Genomic DNA, 21621 nt, shown 5'->3' with positions numbered 1-21621 from the left:
GCCCAAGGCTCTGAAGAGAGCCGGGCTGGGACCCAGGTTCTCTGACTCAGAGCCTGTACTCCTGGCCCCATCTGGTGCAAAAAGTTGCACTTGTCTAGTGGGCTTCATTCATGAACACATCTTCAATGTCAGATTTGCAGGGACTAACCATGTAAGGCTGCATTCTCAAGGGGGTGCCGAGAATCTGAGTCACCGTTTAAAGTCCCTCTCTGTAGTTCCCTCTGTCGTATGATTAGCCCTTTTGTAAGTGCTGCGCCGTCCAAGCCAAAGTGTGTGGCTGAGAATGAGGAAGTGCTCTAACCCTGTCCGAGGCACCTTGTGAAGGCATTTTAACTTCGTTCTAGCTCCACACTCTGGGCTGACTAGATATAGACTTAAGTGCAAAAAGCATAACCTCATATTAACAAATCTGTTACTTATTGTGCCTACACAGTAAGTTCACAACTGTCTATGAACAACTAAAAGCACCAGGATGTGTGCGAGGCACAGAGGAAACAAACATGAGCAAAACAAAGGTCTTCCCCCCTCTCCCCCCTCCCCCCGCACCCTGGTTCACAGTCCAGCGCGGGAGAAGGTCCCGTAAGTAATTGCGTGCGCGAACGCGTTCAGGTGCCAGGACAGAAGTCTGTGCAGGGCCAGTGGGGCACTAACGGAGCGCAGGCCTTTGTACCCAGGGAAGGAAGGCCTGCGCCCGACCTTGAAGTCATGGAGATGTTGGCCATGTGGGCCCAGGAGGGCACAGGGCCTGGGGCAGCCCAGGCAGGAGGGACTCAGGGATGTGGAGCAGCTGCCCCAGCGCCAAGGTGGCGGGCCACTGGGACCAGAGAGCGTGCCGTGCCGTCAGCTGTCTATTCAGGGAAAGACTGGCCTGCCGTTTTACGTCCTTCTGTTTCCCTCCTCTTCCCTTACCGATGAGAAGTGAATTTCAAGGGGAAGAGACCTAACTGGATTTTTCACTTTTTAAGCCTAGTATCATTGTCATGATATGACCATAAATTGCATACACAAAATGTTAACTATTACTTTTTTGCAAGTATTTTTATGTATGTGAGCAGAGTAGCTGCACCTTTGACAGAGGCCAGAACAAAACCGACAGCCCCCACCCCTCCAGAAGAAAATAGACCTAACTTTCTTTTTGTATAATTAGAGCTAAAATCAAATCACGGCCCGTTCACAGCAGGCAGATTGCAAATCCAGCCAAACCATTCTTTCTGGCCAGAGTGACTCCGTCTAGTGCTAAGTCATGGACTGCCTCCGGCATTTCCAGTTACCCTACCTCCATCTAGATGTGGCAGAAAGTCACCTTCCCCGAAGCCCAGACAGACAAACCTCAGGGTCCTTGTTAAAGGAAAAGGAGGTATTTAGACCTCATTTAAAACAACTGGGCTAGAAGGGGAGGGGGGAGGGAGGAGGGAGGTGGTAGGCTCATTTTTTAACTGTGTTTTGGGAAATTAACTTCTCTGACCCCATTTGATCAGTCCATTAAACTGTTTCACCATTTTCTTTAGACAAAGCCAAATAGACATGACCTAAATTTGTGACGGAAGAGCGCATTATATATAGGAACGTGTTCCCCCAAACTTACCCTGCCCCTGTCCACTCCAGTCACTAGATCTTTCTCTGAAAATCCCTCCTTTCCTGTTTCCACGCAAGGCAAATGACAATGTCCACATTTTGATTTGGAATTTTAGTTTTTCATGTAGGATTCAAAGGGGACATTTATCTTGAGGTAGGAATGGCTACTGTTTCTCCACCAGTGTTCAGACTAAGGCTACATAAGTCCCTCGTTGACTTCTTAGAACTCTGGACCTCAGTGTTTTCCCTACACCCAAAATTGCGGTGCTGGATGGCGTCTGCCCGGCTCTCGGGGTGGGAGACAGATTGGGTCTTTGACTCTCAAGATTGAAGTTAGGTTGGACTGCTTGGCAAGCATGATAAAGAAAAGGTTCCTTGAGTGAAATCTGATAAAATGTCCATCAGGAATGGACTCTCCTCTCCCTTTCCCGACTCACCGTGGTGCCTGTTCTGTGGTTGTTTCACTGCCCTCATCACTCAGAGCTTGAGCATTTGTGAGTTGCCACTTGTGTCCTGGACTCGGTGGACTGAGTCACTTTCATAGGAGTTGGAGAAAATTACACATAAAACAGAATGCTGCTTCTTTACAGTTTTCCTGTGTTCTCACCACGTCATGGTTTATTGCTCTTTTCCATGGAAACTTTCTGTTTGGTGGGGAAACATGGTGCTACGTCCAGCATTCATTGACAACGTGAAGACCGGCATCTCACCCCCTCATCTCTGACAGATGGACAATTAGAGGATGAGACACGTTCCATCTTTTGGTGGAAGTTAACCAGTGTTGGGGTGTTAGTACCGTAGAGCCAACTGCTGAGTATATTCTCATTTGACTTTTCTCTCTGCAAGCATTTCCTAGCTTTAGGGTGGCGTACTAACCCCATTTTGGATGCCTGGGCTCTGAATCAGCACTGAAAGTTTTACATGTAAAGAATTAACATTTGGTCATTTCCTGTGAGCCCGACAGCAGTGCCAGGCACTTTACACCGTTTTAACCTTTCTTCTCCATTCTCCTTTCTTCCAGTTGCTCACATACCTTGGGGTCATCCTTGACTCAGCACATCCGTCATCTGTGCCGCCTGTGGACCTTCCCCTCCCACCCGCTGCTTCCACGCCATCCATCCCAGCGCTCAGCCCTGCCCTGTCTATTGTAGCAGGTTCTGTGTCCACCCTTCCTTCCCCCTTTCTCACTGCAGCTCTCGGTACAGCAGACGGAACTCAGATCGGGTCCTTCCTCCACTCAGCCCCCTCCAGTGGCTTCCCCTTTCACTCTGCAGAGAAGATTAAAGTCTGTGCAGTGATTTATAACGGACACATGGTCTGCCTCCCCCTGTACTTTTCTAACCTTGCCTTTTACCCACTTGTCACTCCCCACCTCACTTGGCTCCATCGAACTGACCTGCTTGCTGTTGTGTTGCTCAGCTGTCCCTCAGAACTTCTGCGTCAGGGTCTCTGCACCAGCAATTCTCTCTGCCTAGAATGTTCTATAACCCCATGGTTTTCACCTGCATTTTCTTTATCCAAATGTCACTTTGTCAGTGAGACTTCCTGGCGCCCCTCCCCCATCTAAAATTGCAGCCCCCTCTATCACTACCTCTTATCCTCCCTCCCTGCTTAATTTTTCACTTAACATTTACTACTGCTTTCATTTTGTATATTTATATTGTTTATTGTCTATGCAACTAGAATATAAACCCCAAGAGGGCCACAAGCCTTGTCTGTTTTCTTCACTGCTGCATCCCCAGCACTTAGAACAGTGCCTGGCACATAGTTGATGCAAAGTAAGTTTTTTGTTGATAGGAGGGAAGAAATGAAAGGAGGAAGGAACAGACGGACCCTGGGAGTTAGGCATTATCTCAGTTTATAGAAGGGACACTGAGAAGTCGCCGAAGATCACACAGCCAATAAGTGAAGCCAAAATTTACCCAAATGTGTGACTCCAGAACTTCTCTGGTTTCCTTTACATGTCTCGGCCTCACTTGTGACTGCTGTAAACATAGACTCTGTGAATTGTGCGCACAGATATAGCAATGTGAACGCGCTACAGTGCCTTAAAGGAAATACTTGGCCAGAATCTCCCAGTCTCCTCGATATCCTCTGGCACTCGATAGATAGAACAGAGGAAAACTTCTCAGCAAAGTTTTAAACCAGATACCCCTCAACATAAGGAAAGTGATTAGCACACGGAGCTGAAGAGATGAAAAAGGACACGTTTTTGAAAATACGGACTTTCAAGTCAAACCAGTGAGCAGTCTTTTTGGTCATTTATTCCCAAAGCTCCTGTGGGTTCATTCCAGGTGCACTAGGGAGACCAGCACCTGTCCATTCCCTAGTTGCACTGTCGTGTACGCATCCGTACCCTGTGCCTGGCCCTGTCCCTCGCCCCGGGGAAACAGAAGTGGACCAGACAGTCAGGACTTGAGCGGCGTGCCTTCAGCAAGCGTCTCTCCCCTTTGAGCTTAAAGGACTCGTTTCAGTGGATTCCTAGAGTGAGGTTTTTGTTTTGTTTTGTTTTGTTTTGGGGGGGGGGGGGACAGTCTCCCAATTTTATTTTCTCATCTTGTTCCATGAAGTTCTGAGGTTCATTTTAAGTCCATTTGGCATTCTTCTTTTGGTAACATAGGAAGTTGAGACACTTACCTGAAGATTAAGAAACATCCAAGGCAATGATGTCCTGTTTTCCTGCATCTCTGACCCTTATAGACTTTACAGCAGTTGTTAAGGGTTAGGATTAGAGGTTCAAGGTCCTCTGAGAGGCCCCATTCCTATCCATCAGCAAAGCCACAGGCACCCTCTGAAAAGACATGGTAGGGGTTCCGTACATTTCAGAGAGTTCTTTGTGCCTTGTTTCCCACCTTTTGCCTTGGACTGTAGATGGTTTTTCTTTTCTTCCCTGGATGCTGCCTCTTGGATACATCCTCAAGCTCGCGTTACACCTGCAGCCCAGGAACATGCCTGGGCTCCCGCTTGTCTGGGAGAGGTGCTAAGAAATCAGGCATTAACTGCTACTGAACATGCTCCCCTGTGTTTCCAGTTATGCCCAGACTTATGGGTATTGAGGGGACACCATTGTATGTTTTGATCCCTGATTTGTGTTATTTGCTATAGGAACATGCCTTCAGGACCTTCATTTAATAGAAAAAGAGACAGTGATGCCGTATCTTTTAAGAGAGATGGGCACAGAGGGAAGAAAATGGATGAATAATAACTTGAGTGGAAGGGAAAGTTAAAGGAAGGCATTTTTAAGATTGAGCAGATTCAATTGTATCTGTCATTCTGAGAAGAAGAAGCCAGAAAGACTGAAGATACAAGAGAAAAAAGGATTGATTGAGCGATATCCAAGACAGGGTCTCACAAGAGCACAGAGGAAGGGTCTAGCTTTAGGAAATAGCTCACTTACTCAATTTAAGGTGGGGGGGGTAAGGAAAGAGGTTTTTTTTTTCCCTTAGTGAAGTAGAATCTATCATTTCTGTGAAGTGGGACTGGGGTTAGGCGCTAGTGAGTTGAAAAAGAATGCAAAGCAAATCTTTATTTTGCTCTAACAGCGTTCCAGGCACTGTCTGGTGGTATGGTACGAAGATGACCAAACCTCCCTGGCTCTCTGTCATTGGAGCATGCACTTCCAGCCTTTCAGCATGCTGCAGCCCGTGTAACCTTGTGAGAAAAACAGATACAGCATGTTTACATGACAGTCGGATACCCATACTAATAAAGCTACACTCAGAAGGAGTACAGCAGCGGTAACCCTGCAGGCTTGTATGCAGGGAGAGGCCATTCAAAGGCTGCGGAGACATCCGTGACGGCTGACCTGAAGTTGAAAAGTCATAGACCTGGAGCCATTCCTGCTTTGCAGGGGAACGATAAGAGTAGTAACTGATGGGGGTACATCCCCGTAGTTAACTTTCTACCCACCTTTCTACTAGATGTTTCCATCTTGGGTAACAAAGGCCTTTCTTCCTAAATGCAGACCAATGCCTTTCATCTATTATTTTCTGCTCACGTGAATAGCAGCTATTCGCAATATATTATTGATTATCTGGGAAATAATTGAAATTTAAGATTTGGGTATCTTTTTGAGTTTAATTTTAATTTCATAAGCTGTGTCCTTAAACATTTTCTTGTAGAGTCAGACCTCTAAACCAGCACTCTCCAATTGAAATATAATGTGAGCCACACTTGTAATTTAAACTGTTCTAGAAGTCCCATTAAAAAAGTAAAAAGAAGCAGATGCAATTATTTTTAATATTTTTATTTAGCCCATTATATCCAAAATATGATCATTTCAACTTGTAATCAATATGTAAAAATAATTGAGATGTTTTACATTCTTTTTTTCATCTTAAGTCTTTGAATTCCAGTATGTATTTCATACTTAATACCATATCATAACTCGTACTGATCACATTGTAAGTGCTCAGTGGCCTCCTGTGGCATGTGGTCACCTTATTGGACAGTTCAGCTCTAAAGTAAGAAATGAAACTAAAGTCATATGATGTTAACTTGTAGCACGTGTTTGAAGAGAAGAGTTTCAAGTCCGTGTGGTGGACTCGATTATGTTAATATGCAAGCCCTCATTTCTCTCCACCTCTTTTTAGCCAGCTTCTTGTCCTTTTACTGAGGGGTTCATTTCTAAGATTCTCCTTGCTTTTAGTGGAGGAAAGAAGGTACTGAATGGAGAAAGGACCTTTATACAGTCTGCTTTTGTCTCCATCATTGCAATGAGAAGTTTTCTACAAGATTCTAATAAATAGCTGTCCAAATTACCTTTATTTTTTTCCTTAGGTTGTTTCTTTCTGTTTTTTCACTTTTCCTGCCTGAGTGGCAAAATTTAGAAAACATTCTGGTTTTGATGTCTTTGAATATGGTGATATTTCAAATATAGGCATAATTTTAAAGAAGTTAATTTTTATTTTAAAAAGTGAATTCTGCCTTTGGTGTCATGTTTAGAAAACAAGTACCGTAAAATTTTTTTTTGATTATGGAAGAGTCATACATAGAGTATCATATAGTATATGTATACTTTAAAGAACTATCAAATGAATACCAGGACCTATCATTCAGCTTAAACTAGAATATTATATTAATAGAATAGAACATATTAGTACTTCTGAAGCCTCCCTGATCACGTTTCCTTCCTTCACTTCACACCCTGAGGTAATTACCTCTGTCCCAAATTTTGTGTTAATCACATCTTTTCTGTATGTAGTTTTACCTTATTTGTATGTGTCACCAAACAGCTTTGCATGTTTTGAACTTACATACAAAATCAAACTAAATATATACTCTTGTGACCTTTTTATTTTAACTCGACATTACGTTTTGGAGATCCATCCATGCTGATATGTGTGCCTGTAGCGCATTCATTTTCGTGGCTATATAGTATTCCATTGTATGGATGTGTCACAATTTATCGACTTTACTGTTAAGACATTTGGACTGTTCCAGTGTTTTGCTATTGTGAACAGGGTTGCTGTTCACATTCTTGTTCATGTTTCCGGGAGCACGTGTGCAGAGTCTCTCCATTATATACTGAGGAGCAGAGTTACTGAGTCATAGAATATTTATTTGTCCCATCTTTGTGTCTTTTTTATTTTTCTTCTCAGACAATACAAGGTCCTTATAACACTTTACCTCCATTAATGCTTTTTTTTCCCCCCTGGAAACATCTTTATTTCACCTATCTCTTTGAAAGACATTTTTACTGAATTTAGAATTCAGGATTGGCAAATTTCTTTCAGCCCCTGAATAATACCATTCTGTGATGCTCCATTATTTCTGTTGGAACAGCTGCCAGTATTATTGCTGCTCTTCTGAAGGTGATATGTCTTTTATCCTGTGACTCTTTGTCTTTAGTTTTTAATGATGACGTGCCTAGATAGGGTTCTCCTGTTTAGGATTTGTCGAACGTCTTTAATTTGTAGAGATTTGGGGAAATTTTTGGCTTGTGTCCCTTCAGGTAGCACTTCTGCCGCTTTCTCACTCTTTCCTCCTGTGACTCCAATTAAATGGAAGTTGGACTTTTAAAACCATGTCCCGTGCGTCTCTTATGCTCTTGTTTTTCTTCATGCTTTGATCCGGATATTTTCTGCTGACTTACTCTCTAGCTCACTAATCCTTTTTGGTGCTCTGTCTGCTCTCCTGGTTTCATCCATCTATTAACATCTTAATTTGAGTTCTCTGCTAAAATTCTCCATCTTTCTATAAATTTTTTTGAACATTACTATCATTCTATTTTAAACTCTGTGTCTAATAACTCTAATGCCCAAATCTGTAGTAAGTCATCTTGTCTGGGTTTTTTTCTTAGTTTTCAGTCCTTTTTTTTGACTTCCATATCTGGTAGTTTTTATTGAATGCTGGGTGTTGTGTAAGAAATGTTTTAGAGGCTCTGCCTGATGTGATTTTTCTCTGGAGAGGATTTATATTTCTTCATCCTTCTCCTTTCAAGTGTCCAGTGCTTTGATTTCCCCTCATGTGCATTCCCCTGCAGAACTTATGTTCTGAGCTTTTCATTTGCAGTGAGGGGTATATAACAGCAAGGATTTTACAGAGGGACTTATATTTCAGTACAGATCAGAGCCTGATGCTCAAAGAGAAGAATCGTGGGGAAGGATGGTCAATGGACAGGAATGTGTGGGGCGGGTAGAGACTATATCAGCCTTAACTCCTGAAGTTATAACAGAGATCCTTAAGGAAACTTCATCCTAAAGAATCAGTTCTGTTTCAGCAAGAAAATGGGTGAATCTTTTTTACAAACAAGGGTTGATTAGCTTTCTGCTAGGTTGCAAGTACAGTGAACCAGAGCCCCTATTTTTCTATCTTTCTAGTAATTGAAGGTTTTCTTTTAAAAGCAACACAAGACATCAGAATAGGTCCATTAAGTCACCTTTGAAAGGGCAGCTTTTGAGTTAAGTGGATTGTGTTTTCTTCCTCATTCCAGGACTTGTTTTTTAGACCTGAAATCTGTTAACCTGGGAATGCCTAATTCAGCAGGATTTTAAAACACCAGATCTGCAGGAAGTAGATGGGTGTGAATTCTGAATGTTCTCTCCCAGGTCATCTTTTGTGGGGTTGAAGGATATTAAAGTTAGGAATGCCTACTAAAAGGCCACTAAGGAATCCAAGGGACATCCCAGGCAAATACCAGAGGTTTCTGAGGAGCCAAACTGCAGTTTTTAAATTTTAGTCCTTCTGAAGGGTGGGGACCTTTGAGTCTGTTTTTAAAAGAACCTTCTTGTGGCCTTTCTTTGAGCCTGGGATCAAGCCAGGTCTCAGGAGAAATGAGCTAGGACTCAAGTACCTTGGCGCTGAGCTGCCTCCATTCACACCCCAACCCCCCAGGAGAGGCTCACCCTCCCTTGTTCTCCCAGGTGCTGAAGCCCAGTTCCCCGTCTGCTGTCTTCTCCCTCTCGCATCCATCACGCTTGCTGCTGAACGACCTCCCTGACAAGTGAAGAGTTGGCCTTTGTATCTCTAGCTCCATCCCATCCACCCCCATATAGTGCGGTTAGTAGGAAGAAACAGCACCTTAGTGTCCACTGTGAACATTGTATTCGTCTCAGATTGGGGGAGGTGGGCTTGGGGAGGAGCAGAGCAGCAGCAGAGATGGAGAGGAGGGAAGTGAAGCCCGAGCTGGAGGAGCCCTTCTTACCCTAGGAGCACGGTTGGGCTTTGCTGATTCTCTCCCCGCAGCCCTCTTAGCTTTCCCTCCCCCATCGCCCACCCCCTTGTATGTGTGTCTCCACACGTCAGTTACTGACACACACAGCAGCCCATGCCAGAGCGACAACCTCTGTGCAGCTAGATTTGCTTGACCACATCAGCTCTGACGGAGTAAATCTCTTAGCTTTGGTGCTCCACCTCCTTCAGCAGATCCTTCTGTGAGAAGTGGGGTGGGCAGGCCTCTTCACAGGCAGGAACCCTTGCAGTCACGGGTCCCAGTCCCCACCCAGCGTGGCTTCCGTCTTTCTCCCCAGCTGTAAGTGGTACCCGAGCACGGTGACCTGATGTGGTGTAACGTGATCCACGCGGTGGGCATCCACAGAGCCTCCTCTTTATCTGGGGCCTGTTTCAGATGTGAGAGTGAGAGCTTTGGGGAAAGGGGGAGATGGATTTTAGGCCGCATGGCCTAGGGCAAAGTGTGGCTGATGGAAAGGGGTGGCGTGTCTGAGTTGGGGTACTGATCAGGAAAGGGGACTGGAGGCTGACCCTCTTTCTTATCCAGGGATTTGCATGTCATTTTTTGGAAACTTTTACACTTCTGTCAGCTTCCTTCCTTTGTCGCCACCACTGCTTGGGAAAGGAAAGATGTCTACCTGGTGTCTCTATAAGATTTTCACGGGCATTCAGGAAGAAATTTTCCTTGGAGACAATAACAAAAATCACAGTTGGGTTCTCTCCATAGATTATCCAGTATCGAATATATGTGGATACTTAGTGGCTTAGCAGGCTATTGTTGGAGATAATCACGGTCTTTCCAGTTTTTTTTTTTTTTTCCTTCTAGCTTTATTGAGATATACTTGACGTACAGCACTGTAAACATTTAAGGTGTACAGGATAATGATTTGACTTAAATATTACATCCATCATGAAATAGTTACCAAGTAAATTTGGTGAACATCCATCATCTCATAGAGATACAGAAGAAAAGAAAGGAAAAATATTTTTTTCCTTGTGATGAGAACTCTTAGGATTTACTCTCAACTTGCGTATATAACACACAACCATGCTAAATATATTAATCGTGTTGTACATTACATCGCTCGCACTTAACTTGTTTTATAACTGCAAGCTTGTACCTTTTTACCACCTTTGTCCACTTCCTCCTCTCCCCACCTCTGCCTCTGCTAACCACAAATCCGATGTCTTTTCCTATAAGTTTGTTTGTTTGTTGAAGTGCAATTGACTTACAGTTCCTGGTACACAGCATAGGGATTTGATATTCCTGTGTATTTCAGAATGCTCACATTCACGTCTAGTTACCATCTGTCACCACACAAAGATATTACATTATCATTGACTACATTCCCCAAGCTGTACATTTTATTCCTGTGACTCATTTATTTTGTAACTGGAAGCTTGTACCTCTTAATTTCCCTATCCTATTTCACTCATCCCCCACCCATGGTCTTTCCAGTTTCCTCTGTACAACTGGATAATAATAGAGTCCACTTCATAGGGTTGTTGTGAGGATTAAACTAATAAATGATTTCATAGATGCCAGATCCTTAGGACAATGCCTGATATGCAGTAAACATTGTTGGCCTGTGTTTACAATTCTAAAAGTTATGCTATGGTCTTCAGCAGTTGGAAGCTCTCCTTTACCTATTCTGCTCATACTCACTTAAAACTTCACTTAGTTGAAGAAACTGGTTGGGTACAGATTTCTTTCTAAAAAAAAATCTCATCATGATATTTCAAACCCTTGAAACACACCTGACTTTTTCAGTAAGAAGCTCAGCTTGTACTGGTGCCTAGCATCTGTGATTGTCCTCTATGATGTCACCCTTCTCCTTTCTTCCCAAGCTTTTGGTATTAAAGAGAATATATCTATTCATTTGAAATACAAAGTACATTACAAGAATGAAGTCCTTGTGACTGGGAATGAGATAAGCTCGAGCTTCTTTTCTATTGTGAAATGTTCTGTTTCTGAATTTCTGCATTTTGAGAGTCTAGTCTATTTATAATTGACTTCTTTATGCTTTCCTTTGTTCCAGAATGGGCATAAGGTGACTCCTATATTACAGGATGAGACACGCAGGGTTCAGTTGGGGAGGAACAGGGAGTGGAGCATTCATTAGAAGAAAGAATAAGATTTGCAGTAATAACCCTTGGCATTTACACATTGCTTTGTATTTTTGCCCCAAGTACTTTTAAAACTAAGGTCTCTTTGGATTAACCCAGCAACTCCGTGGATAGCATCCTCCCTGTTTTACAGATGAAGACACTGATCCCTAAGGAGGGTGTGTGTTTTGCTCATGTCCATCCGGCTGACACTAGTGACAGAGTTGGGATCAGTGACAGAGTTCGGATCCTTGCTACCCAAAGCCTGTGTGGTTTCCTAGCGTTGAAATAATTTATCTGCCAAATCAGGCATTATGGTGTGAACCACCTCGGAGAGATTTTTCCCACATCTCAGTCTGTCTCTCACTTCAGTACTGAGGTGCGGGCCATTTATGCGCATTGAAAACCTTGTTGGCATGGCAGATGGAGGCCTCAAGGGGTGGGAAGGTTATTCCCCTTGGCTAGCACTAATTGTAGGGAAACCCACCTCTGGCTTCCCTCCGTGTGCTGCAGGGGGTTTTCAGCGGTAGATAAGTGGGTGCCTGGCGCCTCAGCACGATCCCCTTCCCCTTCTTGGGGGAAGCCTACGACGAGGCCTGGCTGGTCCAGAGCTAAAGCTGGGACACCGCCCCGTCCGCAGCTGTGTTCAGACATGCGTCCTGCCCACATGATCCTTTATAATTGATGTAGAAAAAAAGGGAGAATTGGACTTGACAGACATGATACTTGTCTGTTGTTGAAAATCAGTCTTCCTGATGCTACCCGTGCGTATTCTGTTTATTTCTGTGCTTTAGCCTTCTAGCAAACTCTACCAATCCTTTTTAAAGGAAAAGCAAAATCCTATTATGAGAGTGCTTCAATCCACTCTGAGCTTCTAGATTAATCTGAAACAACATCTGAGTTCACAGCTGGGTCAGGAAGAGCAAGAGAGACTTGCCAATTCAGCAGGCGTGTGTCTTGGGCTAGTTAAGAACCAGGCCAGCCTTGAGGTCTGCCTTTGTTGCTTTTATGTTCAGACCTTGTGTGCTGAGATAATTCTGGGTGGTTTTGGATAACTTTGCTTCTTAACTGGAAAGGAGTGTCTGTTGCCTGATAAGTGTTTACCCATGAAATAGCAACATGGTGTATGTCTTAGGGTAGGAGGGCTTTTAGATCTCCAGAGCTCTCTGCCCGCCCCCCCCAAAAAAAAAAAACCCAAGGTCATTGGTTTAGGCATGTTAGCTGGAATAGAATGCCAATCCTAGCTTTAAAATGTCTTTATTATTCTTATTCAGGGTCTCTTTTCTGGATTCCTTCCCCTTTCTCTTTTTGCCTTAAGGGCTATACATAATCATAACCAAGTAGAACTGAAAAAAGACAAACCTGCCCCACTTCTAGTGGATAGAGATCTGGGGTCCAGAAATGCCTCTTTCTTGCCAAACCTCAACTTGTTCCATGCCTTTTTTTTTTTTTTTTTTTAAATGCCGGTCCCCAGTCCCAGCCTGCCCCCTCCACCATTTGGCCGAGTGAGGACTAGCTGTTTGGTTTGCCTTGTGTTGGTGACAGATACCCACTACTTGTTGGATCACATTCTCCTTTAACTCTGCCCTGTTCACAAGTATCACAAAAGGGTTTTTCAATGTTAAGGCAAAACTCATACTCCAAGCATCATTTTTAACTGTGGCTGTTTTAGCAATATGAGTGAAGCGGTGAAGACCTTAGTTTTGAAGCGCCTTAGGTCTTACATGACTTAAAGGAGGTTTTCCTACTAGTATTCTGGCAGAGTCAAAAACAACTCTGCAGTTTAAGCCTCCAGACTGCTTGTAAGAAACTTGTAAAAATTGATGACCTCCTGTGTGCCAGGCATTTTGCATTATCTCCTTAACCCTTCAAAGCAGCCCTTTAGACTGTTTTTCTCAGAACCAAACTGAGGTTCCAGGAAGTTAAGCAGCTTTCACCAGCTTGCACAGTAAGGACTTGACTCCTTTGCCCCTGCCTTTCGACTGTGTCATGGCGGCACCCCCAGAGTTCACGGCGCCCTTCTTTCAGGCACCATATAGCTGGGGTTCTGGGTTTCCACGTTCTAGCATAGCTTGTTGCAGGCCACGGCGGCTGAGACCTGCAGCCGTACAGCCTTACGCTGGACGAAGGACCCTCCCTCACACACAAACTCCTAATACTTCTCTACCTTTTCCCGTTCTGCGTGGGTCACATCGGCCCTGGTCACAAGGAAGATGCTGTCATCAGCAATAAGTCAGTGGAGCAAGGATACTAAAGAGGAAATTTCCATTAGGTAAATAACTGTGAAAGAAGAACCCCAGAGCAGGGGGAGAAATTCAAGCCCAGGCTTCTGTTACACTGGCCAAATATCTTTGGCATCCCATGCTTGCTGAATCTCCTAAAAGGGTCAGGAAAACTGATAGGACGAAACAGAGGGACACAGTGTAAATTTTTTCTCTTGCATCATTCCAGCATCTACTTGAATTTCAGTTTTATAAAATCAGCTGTTCTGAGCCCAGCCCCAAGCCCAGGCTAATTTGCAGTGGCTCCATTTCTGTAGACAGCGGGGTTATTTTTGGAAGGTGGGGTATTGACACGTGGTGTGTGTCAGCTACACAGTAGAACGGGCATCTTGAAGTACTTCTGGGATTTTTACCCCCTTGCTGAAAATACGGCTTTATAGAAATTAATGACTTCGGACTGTGGCCGGAATTCACGAGTGTGGCATGTGCTAAAGCGTCCTTCAGTGAAAGAAGGGGGGAAATCACTGTTGTTCTTGCAAGGGTAATAGCAGGTTTTCTGAAGGACATCCTGTTCCTTAAGAACCTTTCATTTTAGCTAGGACAGTATTCACTTGCAGCCTTAAGTTTTTTGTGGACTTGAAATGGCTACCAAGTGAGCTATATTGACCTAAGTCCCTGTAAATGCTCCTTCTGGTGTTGAGGTGTAGCTCACACTGAGTGGAGTTACGAGTTATCTACAGATCACCCTCCAATTGCTAGCTCATGCTGTCTGCTCTGGTGCTTCCGTCCCCGACAGCTTCCGCTGTACCGGGGACACACCTGCCAGATGCTTTATGTGCTCACTGTCTCATTTAATCCTCACAACAACCCTGCGGAATCCGATTGTACCCATTTTGCATATGAAGAAATTGAAGTTTGGATAACTCAATACTGTTTTTCTTGAGTGCTTCGTGTATTAGGCTCTGTGCTAAGTGCTTTGCACGTTTTATCTAATCCTTATGGCATCCTTGTAGATGGCTATTCTTATTCCCATTTGAAGATGGGGAAACAGAGGCTCACAGAGGCGAAGTTACTTGTCCATGATCTCGCAGCTATTAAATGTCACAGTCAGAATTTGAACTCACGTGTGAATGTCTTTCCCTTATGTCACTTACCTACCTTCTTGGAGGAGAGAGGCAGAAACCACTTGTGATTTATGCTTCTCCTTCACAAGCCTGGGGCGCAGTAGGGTTCCGTACATGTTTGACTGATGAGTTGTTTGGGTGCAGAGCTGGATTGGACTTGCTCGTATCCTGATGATTTTCAGCTTTCCCTCCAGTGCCTCTGGGACTGGTTTTCCTTTGTTTGAGTATCTGCCCCCAGGCTTCATTTCCCATTTGGAGCATCTGCTATGAAAAAGTTACAGCCTGAGTTCGATTTTCAATGCATATGGCTTTTCTTTTTAAAATGCAGAGGCAGAACTGGGGTGGGTGGTGAAGGATGTCCTGCACCAGCGACTCCCACATGATGTTGTAGCTCTCATGGGCATCTGCGCTCTGTTTGGATGATCATTTTCAAAGTCAAGGACATGTGTGAAACAACACTTCCAGCCTCAGAGAAGACCAGTTCTAGAGGGCACCCATAAAGAGTGCTTACTGGAATCACCTCCCTCTACAGCCCATGTGTTCTCACCCTTTGAGGGAGAAATAAGATACGGGGTGTGATTTACTTTCCCACTGAGGTGGGGAATGAGAGATGGAATTAAGGATGACTAAGTGCTCCCACAGTGAGAGAAGGCCACAAGCTTTGTGGTGCCCTGGATTCAATACTCAGAAGCCCAGTGGACTGGCCTGAAGCCCAGCCTCTGACCCTTCATCTGGCTGGCTTCGGTTTAGTTCCTATAAAATGTCTCTCCCTGTAAAATCTTATTAACCTCTCATCAGTATGGGTTTGGTCGGATCATGGATTTTCTACATCATTGCAAGTTTTCTGAGTTCTCAACGTCACATTTCTAGGGGTGAAGACTTTTGTAGTCATTTCCTGTTAATACAATATCTTTGTACCCTTTACTTCCACTCACAAGTGACAAAAGACAAGCCCAGTTGGCTTTCACAGTAATATTTTAATAGCTAGAGAGGTGGTAATTCAAATGGAATCCCTAGAGTAAGCGGAGTAGGTGTGGGCACCTTTCCACGGCAGTGGTGAGGCCCCTGAGAAGCACATGGAAGAATCCAGCATTTAGAGGGACGAGTGATCTCTTAGGTCATCTTATCCCATCTTCCTGAGGTCAGTGTGGTGTTTTTGTACAGAGAACACCCAAGACCGGTTGGTGCTGGGGTGCCAGGGCTGCTGCAACAGAATCAACTGGCAGTTAAGCTTCGTCATAGGCTCCCTCATAGACCTTGGATATTAAACTTGTTTTATTGATGGACAGGGGTCAGTTATAGGAAAGGGGTTGGTACTGTGCAGTTTGCCTGGATTGTTCCCCCATTTTCTCTTAGGGGGGAAAAGTATTATGAGGTTTTTAACTTCTTCCTAGTCGACTGCCAGGTAAACAGGACCTTAATTTAATATCCTTTCCAGGGAGATCTCTCTTCTGCAGGAAGGTAAGAGTTGAACCGCCCTCTCACCTTTTCTGTGATATCAGGGAGAGGCATTTTTGTCCACACCCTAAATGAGGACCACTGGCAACCTACATAATTCCAGAACATAGCAGGAACTCTTTCCAAAACAAGGGTCACATTTTTCTCTCCTCACTTGATTCCCAAGTGCGTGAACTTTGTGTTCCAGGTTCTTGTTGTAGCTGTTTCATGTATGGAATTGTTATCTTCCTAACGAGACTGTCATTTTTGAGAATAGGTCCAAGGCTGCTATTCATTTGTATCCTCAGCAGTACCTAAATCTGTGCTGGGCCCAGAGTAAGTGCTTAATAAAGACATTCTAACTTGGATCATAGATCACAAACTGTCAGAGCTGGAAAGGATTTTGGAAACCACCAAGTCCAACACTCTAATTTTATAAATGGTACCACTCCAAAAATTCACTTTGGAGGCTGGTGTTTATCTGCTGGAAAGAGAGGGTTTTTGTTTTGTTTTGTTTTGTTTTGTTTATGTTAAAGCCTAGTGCAAATGACCATAAATCTAAACCTTTGAAAGGCTTTCTTCAAATGGTGCAGGATGTTCCTCCTTGGACTCTGACTAATAACAACAGTAAGAATGCTAACTAGATTCCATACCCTGAGCCGCTGTCACTGATTCTTTTAGCCACATGACAGTGTCAGGACGATCTCCATTCTCCAGATGCCGAGAGGGGGGTGCTGCGGTCAGGCACCTGGCTCAGGGTCACGTGGCCACCGGAATGGTTGAGACTAGAATCTGGTTTGGCCAGACCCCCAAGCTCGTGGCCCACAGGGCCTCTCAAGTGGGATCCCCCACTTAATACAGAATCCCATGGTGTCTCCATCCTAAAGGAAAGTGTAAAATCACTTTTCATTAACTTCAGTTCTCTAATTAAACAGGGAGTGACAGGGAAGGTTAGGCAAAAAGCAAGTAATGATAAGGATTGCATGTCCAGAAAGGTCCGTGATCACTGCCCGAGATCATAAAAGCTTTTGGTCAGAGGGAAAGGAATGAGAGCTCCCAAGTCTTGCTCCAGGAACCGTTGCTTTACATGGAACTGCTGTTTCTTCCCCTAGTCTCTCTTCTGTGCCCAGAACTCACCTTCCCTCGTCTCTCGTGTCAGAAGCCTCAGGACTGATGGCTTTCAGGGCAGATCTGTGTGCCCCTCCTTGCCAAAGCAGAATGTGCTTTGTGCTGGCCAGGCTGCCAGCGTACCGGGTCCTCATGGCAGGCTGTTTGCCTGGAGTCTTTCCTCTGAGCTTTGTATCTAAATAACATTCCTGTGAGTTTTCTGAAAGGTTAGTCCTGGGTCATTGGCACTTAAACGACTTGTTTTGGTAGATCCTTCTCGAGAAGGTTAATTACATATTTGATATCCTTCCCTTTTTATGTCTGAATGATGAGGATAAGTACCCTGTGGTTTATTAACTGTCACTTTAAACCTTTTCAAATTGTCTTGTGACAAAACAGAGTTTTATGTCCTTTTTATCCAGCTTTGATGGATGAGACAGCTTCTCTGGTTAAAGTATGCCAGGATAAATAAAATCTCTCTCTGATTCGTGGGGGAGGATTTTGCATTTGAAGTCATGAGTTCAAGTCTGCCACTTTGTATGAAAGGTAACCTAACCTGTTAACCTTTCCATAGACTTTGTTTTTCTTTTGACAAGCGGAGCTGGGCGCCTAGGCACTTGGTAACTGTTGAATAAGTGAAAGAAAAGGCATCTCAAAATGGGGATGCCAAATCCTGAAGCAACAGTTGGCCACATTTCTATTTTGAATCCCACTAATTCTTAAGGCAAAGAGCCTCTGTCCTTACCGTTATAGAATCCCAAAGCTCACCTCTCCTCCCCCAGGCCATTTTGTTATACCTTTAATTTTTCAGTAAGTTTGCAATAGGACTGTGAAAGGTAAATGTCATTATGGACTTTTAGTAGTTGTTTGCAAACCTTGTGTCCACCTGTGTAAATGTCCCACAATTTGTTATGTGTCCAGTGCTTGAAAACCACTCTTCCGGGACACACAGTATATGTAATTCAGCAATTAATCTCTCTCTCATTCAGTATTTACTGACTCCCGGCTAAGAGCAAGGGAAGGTATTTATTTAAAATAATTAAAACAGTAAAAAGTCTTTTCCTTCTGTTTTGTATTCCTTCCAGTTTGCGGGGACGTTGTCAGATGGCTTAGGGAAGACGATGGACAATCGCCATCAGTCGGAGCGGGAGTACATCAGATACCACGCGGCCACGAGTGGCGAACACCTTGTAGCTGGCATCCACGGCCTGGCTCACGGTGAGTCATGTGATATCAGGCCGCGGAAGAGTGGCTCTTCTGCCCCAGTTCCTCGGAGGTGCCTTTTGCCCATCCAATTGCAAGAGGAAACCCTAGCTTGGTATCTGGGTGTGCCTGAAAGCCCTCCAAGCTCTCTTGTTCTATCCTCCCTGGGTTGAAATGTTACAGCCAGTGAGAACTCTTCATTCATTTTCAAAATGTTGTGCACATTGCAGTTCCTTCCTGTTCTCTGGCTTCTGTCCCCAAAGTGTCCTAAGGTGTAAAGATCGGAACTCCTTTTTAGAATATAGGACTGCTGCTTCCAGACTTGCCTTCTGGTTACAGATTATTCCTTCCAGAGAAAGCAAAATGTGAAACTGGCTGCCAGGTTTGTGGCCCAGACGTTTTTGAGTCTTGTATAAATGCACATTCACAGGGATTATGAATCCTTGTGCCGAAGAGATGTAGGAGATGGCATGAGTGTGTTAAGTCTCTGAATTTGTTTGAATTCTGATTTTTAATGTTTCAGTCTGACTCATTTGCCTTTTGTTGCATCAACAACTTCTCAGCATGGCGTTAAAGGCCCCTAGGAAAGTAAACCCAGCCAGCTCTTCCCTCCACTGTCCCCCAGCCACACTATATTTCAGCCACCCAGAGCCACGTCCTGCTCCCCAGACATGCCTCCAAGTCCTTGATCACTCATGTTTCTTCTGCCCTCCCCTCCTCTGCCTCACTTCCTTGCCTTTCATAATCCTACTCCACCTGCAAGCCCCAACTCAGATGACGTTTGCCCAGCTCCACTGTCCGCAGTTAGAATCGATGATGATTCGAGCACACAAGGCAGTCTGGGTTGTGTATGTAGCCAGCTCTGTGTGTCTTGCTTTCCTGATGGGCTGCGAGGGCCAGGAGAGCATAAAGACCACCTCTAGTCATGTTTGTACTTGGGCAGAGCCTCACGTGATGCCTGGCGTATAGCTCATGCTTAGTAATGGTTGTAAACTGAACTGTTGGTACCAGATTCTTAGGAATAGTCTGAAGCTATCAGAAGTTATATCAACGTTAATCAAGTCTTGATTGTCTGCATTTGGAGGAAAAAAGAAGGAATAGACATAATAAAAAATCATGTTTTTCTTAGTTTTTGTTTATCAAGTTTCCTAATGGGGAGGATTGGATCAAAATACCTCTGCTTTTCCTCAGCCTGCCCAACTGGAAAGCGAGCAGCCCCCAAGGAGACATCAAGCTAGAAGTAAAATTTGGCTGAAATTGATCTGTTTATGGACTTTAAAAGTTGATTGTTGGGCAGTCATTTGGGGTTAAAGATTTAATCATTCTTTCTAGTAACTGTAATTCAGAGGACTGTTTTGTTTTTTTTTTTAATGAGTATAAAGTGCTCTGCTGTGTGTACTTGTCTTTATCTGTCCAGCATCCTTGTGATGCAGAGAGAAAGCATGGCTGTCCTGACTTTTTAGATGGACATGCCAGTGTGCCGAGAAAATGAGTGATTGGCTCAAGGCTGTAAAATCCCTTCCAACCAAGGATCCTTCAGATAATATGTACAACACCTCCAGGAGCCAGTTAGGCCATTCTAAGACCAAGAACCAGTGGCCTCATCCAAGGAGGACCCATTAAGCTCTGGGATATATGAAAGCAGTAGCCTAGAATGAGATCCTTCCTTCAGGATGAAAAAAAAACCCTTAAAAGATAACAAGAACCAGAAGCAATTGAATCTCCTTGGTTTAAAAACTGGGAGTCATGCTCCGTTCTCCCTGTAGGCCCTGCTTGACCCAGGTTTAGTAATGTTCTGTCTCTGTCATGAGCTTTGTTCAAAAGTTTGGGAAAGGCATATTGCCTCACTGGAGCAAATGGGCCCAGGATGCAAAAGAAATGTTGTGAATTGTTAGTACATTCTCACCCAAGGAATTTCCTTTACCAATTTGTCTCACTAGAGCTGAAGCGTCTAGAGAGTCCTCATACCCCCACTGTCAAAGGGTAAACACCCTGTGAGTGTCCCTGGCACAAATCCTGGAAATGCTTCTTCCCTGCAATGCCTGTGTCCTCTCCAGCCTTTGCCAACTTCTGGCCACTTTTGAGGCTCTTTAAGGTCACTGTTGTCAACTTTCAAAATGTTTGGAATGTCTTTTTGACTTAGGTTGGTCTTTTGAACTGGCTGCATTGAGGGTCCCTGCTGGCTTTGGCAGCTTTGGGGGTGCCCTTCATCAAGGCTTCACCCTTTACTCTGATCGCCTGCACCTGTTCAGCAAAGTGTGCAGTAGCTTTACCCCATTTCAGACATTCGGTGGTGTTTACCAGTCACACAGTATTCTTTGAAAACTGAGGATTTATATTTAGTCATCTCTCCACCTTATGTTTTATGGGATCCCAACTTTCCCCAAGGGCCCTATTTGCTAGTCTGTTGATTTAATCCTGCCTCTCTTGATTGCCCATATGCTATTCAAGCTCTGGAATTAAAAAGTAGTCACTGTTAACCTCTTAGCTTTTCTTTGATTCTTTAAAAAGTGAAACGCGCTTTACTTCTGACCAATATGTAATGTATATTCTCTGACCCTAAACTCAGTGGGCAGGTCTGCTGCCTCCCCATCTTGAGTTGGCCTGCCTGTGGCCTATCAAGAGATTGACATTATGCCCCAAAGTTTACCTTGCCAGGTGCATGGAATTGAGGGGTTTGTCTTTAAATGCTTTTGCTTTTGTCCTTGGCCAGCTTACAATAGCCCTTGTCTTTTCTGCTAGGTATCATCGGTGGACTGACCAGTGTTATAACCTCAACGGTGGAAGGTGTGAAAACAGAAGGGGGTGTCAGCGGTTTCATATCTGGCCTTGGGAAGGGGCTTGTTGGCACTGTAACCAAGCCAGTGGCAGGCGCCCTGGACTTTGCATCAGAAACAGCCCAGGCGGTGAGAGACACAGCCACACTTAGTGGCCCCAGGTCAGTGGTTGTCGGAGGAGTGGCTGGTGCAGTTTCCAGCCCGGGTCTCCTGCCTCTCCTGAGCCATGCTGATATGTGGAATCCTATACTTTTTCTGCCTTAATGATGTGATTTCTAAAAATTTGAATACATGTAACTAAAATTTCTGACCTGCCTAATACAGAGGCATGAAAAGGAGGCACAAAAATCTGGCATGAATTTTTCCAGATCTAGATTTATATCTGTATCTATCTTATCT

The 21621-nt window shown here is 44.2% G+C and overlaps 1 protein-coding gene across 9 annotated transcripts in view; it reads left to right on the top strand.

Moving 5' to 3' along the window:
- The window catches only part of VPS13D (vacuolar protein sorting 13 homolog D), a 255125-nt gene that overhangs the window by 180139 nt on the left and 53365 nt on the right, over positions 1-21621 (top strand). For 8 of the 9 annotated variants that reach the window (XR_014241483.1, XM_082380826.1, XM_082380821.1 and 5 more), the window contains 2 exons: positions 18328-18460; positions 21188-21383. Coding sequence is in view for 8 of the 9 variants with exons in the window: in XM_082380826.1 (XP_082236952.1) it covers positions 18328-18460; positions 21188-21383 (329 nt within the window). In the remaining variant the exon portion in view is untranslated. Of the gene's footprint in view, positions 1-5117; positions 5453-18327; positions 18461-21187; positions 21384-21621 lie in introns of those variants that run through there. The other variant, XM_082380830.1, reaches the window with a different exon arrangement.

The sequence above is a fragment of the Balaenoptera borealis genome (assembly GCF_965194805.1).
Source record: "Balaenoptera borealis genome assembly, chromosome: 1".
NCBI classification, from domain to species: domain Eukaryota; kingdom Metazoa; phylum Chordata; class Mammalia; order Artiodactyla; family Balaenopteridae; genus Balaenoptera; species Balaenoptera borealis.
This window is presented reverse-complemented; position numbering and strand designations above follow the sequence as displayed.